This window comes from Puccinia triticina, chromosome 10A, assembly GCF_026914185.1.
Source record: "Puccinia triticina chromosome 10A, complete sequence".
In the NCBI taxonomy this organism is placed as follows: domain Eukaryota; kingdom Fungi; phylum Basidiomycota; class Pucciniomycetes; order Pucciniales; family Pucciniaceae; genus Puccinia; species Puccinia triticina.
The window spans coordinates 5,891,288-5,896,586 of NC_070567.1; the positions used below are offsets into that span (position 1 = coordinate 5,891,288).

The window sequence follows — 5,299 nt, forward strand, 5'->3', positions numbered from 1 at the left end:
CCTAAAATACACCAAAATCCCTTATAGGCATATTTCAGCGCCTGGTTTATAAATAATTGATGTAATACCTCTGCCTCTGACACGCAGCCAATCAGTTTAAGCGCTTACCAATTATTACATACTTTATAACCTCAAATTCCTGTCTTTAATAATAAAACTTATTAATTACAAATTTACTCCTCTTATTACAAGAGTATTTAACCCTTGTAGTGGCGTAAAATACCATGTAGCAAGTTTGGTAAATTATTACCAGTGTTTATATTCAGCACAGCTATAGTGCTAGGGTTAAAAATCATGTTTCTGACGGTTTTTATCCCTAAGCTTCATAAACAGAGCTGTCATTATCCAAATCAACAATTTGAGGAATACAACATTTTGTTTGGCAATGTAGCATAATGTAACCTTTTTTATTTTTTTATTCTTTGTGTTTGTGGATAGCATAATTTTTTTGGGGAACTTGAGCCCAATATGTACTGACTAGAGGATAAAGCGGCTGCGCCGCTGCAGAGCCCAGGTGCCCAGCTCAACTCTTTTACTCTGTGGCAGTAGCTCATGTGTGTATGCTTTTTAATTCTGAATATACAGAATGTTTTTAGATAAAGGAGCAAGACTTTTTGGTTGTGGAGCAAACACTCAGAAGGCACTTGCGGTGTATTTATATTGGTGAGGCTGAGCTGCTGCCCGCGCCCTTTGTTATTTCTGCATAGGGGCTCAGCAGCTTGGTCTTGGGTCCTTCAACACTGACTTGAGGCCGTCTTGGCGCACCATGTACACCCTCAACTTCAAGTGATCACATTGCGCAATGACAACGCATGTAGTTGGGCAAGCTCAACCCCCAGTCCCGCGCCAAAAGTCACGCCCACAAAGCCCGCACCAAGCCCAATCGCTCCGCCCACGACCATTCCCGCGGCACTCAACGGGTTCATCAACAGGGACTGGGACGGCTGCTGCGAGGCACTCAGTTGGGCAAGCATGATGGCCGCCATCCGCATCCATTCCGCATACTCATCCAAGGTGATTGGCGGGCGTGAGGGAGTCGGACTGGGCAATTTGAGGCTTGAGGGCGATTGGTGCAAGGCCGCCAGCGCGCTCGGATCCATCAATTTGGTGCTACTACTGTCTGCACCCGCGGCCAACTGGCTCGTTGTTGTTGTCGTTGTCGGCAAAGGATTTGACTTGGATTTCGCCATTGAGTCGTCAAGCTCAATAGGTAGAGTGGGGTGTGAGCTCATTGGAATGCAAGTTGTTAAGGGTTTCAGTGAGAGCGACGACCGGCTCGGCCCGCTTCCACGCCTGTTTGTTGAGGGCTTTGTTGTGCAACCCGGCAGGAAGATTGAGGGGTTCAGAGTGGCGGTGGTTGTAGAGAAACGAGTCTTCCTCCTCCTCTTCACCATCATCATTGATCGTCTGATGAGAGTCCAAGCCGGCCTTGCTCTTGCCATAGATCTGCTCGACAAGATCAATCTCCTCCTCGGGGAAGTCGAATGACAAAGCTCGTCTGCTGTGATGACGCGGAGACGAAAATACTAAGCCAGCTTGGCTGTGCTCAATCCCCGTCTGTCAATTGAGCAGAGTCTGAGAAGGATGATCGAGCTGGTGCTTGAAGCCGTGGTCGCTAGAATGAGCGCTGCTGCAGGACGTGTGATCTAGGCCATTTTTCTCTCAGCCAGTGGAGAGGAGCGGTATTGATGGGGGAAATACACTTACCGGTAGGAGAAATGATGGAGGCAAGGCCCAGATGGTTGAATGACTCGCCAACGGGAGGAAGCAAGCTTGAGATCTTAGCCATCCCCAGGGATTTGATAGTGTGCTGGTTGGTGCTGCTTCTACAACTTGGTTGCTCAGCTGTGGCAAGTTTGTTGACGTTTGATTCAGAGAAGCTAGGCGAGGAGTCGTTGATGAGATAGATGTTTGGATTTGGAGTTTTTGAGTTGGTGGCCTTGTTGGCGGAGATGGCAGAGCCCTTGATGGCCTTCCTCAGATCCTCGTAGTTCGAGCGCCGGTTGGGGTCAAAGTCAAGATGGTCTTTGAGCACTTCGATGTGGATCAAGAACGGGGCCCGGTCGGCTGAGTTCAGGACGACAGACTCGTTGGGCGAGACCCTGACGATCTGCTGGTGACACTCCTTCTTCCGCCGCCGCCGACGCCCAGCTTGGCCTCCATGCTGCCACCCCCCGACTTCTCCTCGCCCTTATCACCCCCGTCACAATGATCTCTGTTGCAGTACATTCCCAAGCAGCAGCCTTTGGGGAGGCTATGGTTGAGGACGGTCAGCTCGGCACGCAGAGCTGAGAGTCTGGCTTTCTTCACGACAACCAGCCGAGTAGGGACATCCTGAAGACTGGTGATTAGATCCAATTGAGACCTCATCAATTGGGATTTGAGGGCCTGGTCGAGCAAGCCGTGTGGGATTTTGTTGGGATCCCTGAAGAGTGCGTTGGAGAGATGGCGGATCGGACTACTGTTGCTTGTGCCGCCCGCTTGATGGGTGAGTTTCCCGTTTTGGTTCATGGCCGATGTGCGAGGGTGGTGGAATCGGCTGTCCCGTTTGAATTTCAAGAGCGCTTCAGGTAGGGAGGGGGCAGATTGAGAGATTGCGGTGGAAGTATGAACTCTGGGGGAAGAGGTGGAAGCAATGGAGGCAGTGCCAAGTTGAGCTGGATAGTGGGGTATGGTGGGCAGGGCATAGTGGCTGTCTGTACTGCCAGGCGATTGAAAGAGCAGATGATCTAGGTGATGGCCCTGAGGGACATTGGGCAAGCCATCTCGGGAGGAGAAGGGATCAGTGGAGGGGATGGGGGCAGTGAGGATGGAGGGTGAGGCTGAAACAATGGCCAGGTGGGTCTGGACCTGATCAAGATTGATTCTGGGGGCCGATTGTGGCGACAAGAGTCCAAGGGAGGAGGAGGAAGAGGAGGCGGCGGCGGCTAGGTTGTGCTGAGCATTAGCAGAGCTGTCGTGGCTGGGCTTTTGAGAGTCCTGTGCAAGGGCACAACGGTTTCCTGGCTGGCCTTCTGTCCCTGCTTGACGCGCTCAGCCAGCAGCAGCAACTGGCTCCTGAAGTCCGGTTCCTTGTCTTCCTTGTTTTCTGGTGGTGGTTGTCCTCGTGGTGCTGACGATGAGAAGAACCAGTCCATATGGTGATCCAAGGGTCTTACCTTGTATGCCAAGCTGGTCAAACCGGGGCTGTGGAAGCAAGACATGGAACACCTGTGTTTAAAAGGAGGGGCTTGATGAACATCAATACCCCCAGGGCGTCCTCTGCCGCTGCACCCCCAGCGGACGGTTCGTCCTTGCCCCCCTCCGCTGTTGCATGTGTGCAGTCTGAGGGGCTGAAGAGTGGGCCCCCCACTGGTCACAGCCTTTGCTGCGGGCCGGGGGCCTTCATGTCCATCACTTTTGACCCGTGCGCTTGACGCGGGCTGGGTGGTGAGCCTGGGGGCACGGCTTTGCCAATGTTGGAAGGCTGGTGGAGATTTTCTTGTCAATAAAATTGGATTTCTCTTGTGTAAAATCCCCCTCCTTGTGTATCCTGGTTTTTGTAGAGGGAAAACCCAACCTGTTTTTTTTTTTTTACTTTTGTAATTAATGGGGGAACCCATGATGTTTTTTTCCTCATTTTGAATAATTGGAAGGGGGAACCCTTGATCTTAATTTTTTTATTTATGGCAAAACTGTGTCTTTAATTAACTTGGATATTGAACAAAACAGCCATCAATTTTCACCTCTCTTGCCAATTTACAGCCAAGTTGCCTAAATTTGGCCAAAAATGTAATAGGGGGGTTCACAATAGGATAAAAATAAAAATTTAGAGCTAATTTTAAGACCTTTATGAACAACTTTTTAAAAAATAAAGATGTTGCTCTGATTATCAGGGGATACCCAGTCCTGTACACCTTGCCAGATTTTTAAAAATTTGTTGATAAAGACCTTAAAATTGACTCTAAAATTTTACTTTTATCCTATTGTGAACCCCCCTAATGTAAACCATTTTGTTTGAACTATCTGGGTAACGTAAAAGGGTACCTTTTTTTCTGGTGGATATTGTAACCAAAATTAAGATATCTGTAACCAACAGATAACATAAACTTGAGGATTACATTACAGTTAGGTTCCTAATTGCGGGCAACATAACAGCAACACTGAAACCATTACGCTACATGTAATGTAACACCGTTACATTGTAGCGTAATTGCACGCCAATACAAAAAATGCCAAAATGTGCATACATCACTTATGGGCCAAGGTGTACCAAGGCAGATCATTGGCAAACAAATTGGTGTCGCAAATACAATCGCTGTAGCGCATCGAGCAATTGATGCGCTCCGCTACGGTATTTTTGTATTCTTGTTTTTTATCAGCTCATTGTGCAGTATTCATTTCATACTTCATTTCACACCAATACATAAAAATGTAATGGCAATACAAAAAAAATAGGGTCAGCCTAAATGCACTCCAAAAAAATCCCAAAAGCACTCCAAAAGTGAGTGTATGGAGTGTGCACTCCAATGATTGTTGGAGTACAGACTAGAGTACTCCAAGTCAATTGGAGTGCAGAACCGGGGACTCAAGACTCTTTGGAGTGCACCACAAAGAACTCCAGTGGCCAGGAAATTTAATGAGTGCCCATGAGTCTCACTCCATCAGATTGGAGTGCATTCCCCCAGCACTCCATTCCTGATAGTTCTCCTCCTCAAAAGGGGAGTGCAGTACTGTGCACTCCAGCCAGATGCCTACAACTTCAACTGGGCTATGTACAAACACACCCCACTTGATCCTCCTGATATCCATGACTGGTACAGATCGGCATTGAGCGGATTAACATCTCCTCTCAATGACCAGTCTGTACCGGACTGCTGGTCATTGAGGGAAAACACAGAAATCACACCTCTTGATGACCGGTCTGTGCCGGTCATCAAGGGGAGTAACATCTCTTCTTGATGACCGGTCTGTGCCGGTCACCAAGGGGACTCACACCTCTCGATGACCGGCGCAGACCGGTCACACCTCCCGATGACCGGCACAGACCGGTCATCGAGGGGACTCACACCTCAATAATCGGTCACACTGGTCATTGAGGCTAATAACACCTCCTCTTGATGACCGGTCATCACCGGTCATCAAGGTGAGTCACATCCCTTGATGACCGGTCAGACCGGTCATCGAGGGGAATAACACCTCCTCTGGATGACCGGTGTGTACCAGTCATCGAGGGGAGGTGCTACTCTCAATGATTGGTTGGTCTGACCGGTCATTGAGAGGAGGTGCTGCTCCCCTCGGTGACCGGCACAGACCGGTC

The 5,299-nt window shown here is 49.1% G+C and overlaps 1 protein-coding gene across 1 annotated transcript; it reads right to left on the bottom strand.

The window, feature by feature from the left end:
- Positions 1–782: 782 nt before the first annotated feature.
- PtA15_10A603 (uncharacterized protein) lies at positions 783–2,765 on the bottom strand (the record flags this gene model as incomplete). Its single annotated transcript, XM_053160796.1, has 6 exons — positions 783–1,202; positions 1,270–1,501; positions 1,571–1,646; positions 1,708–2,110; positions 2,146–2,614; positions 2,752–2,765. The coding sequence occupies 6 exons, from the start codon at positions 2,763–2,765 to the stop codon at positions 783–785; spliced, it is 1,614 nt and encodes a 537-aa protein (XP_053024734.1).
- Between the last annotated feature and the right edge of the window lie 2,534 nt (positions 2,766–5,299).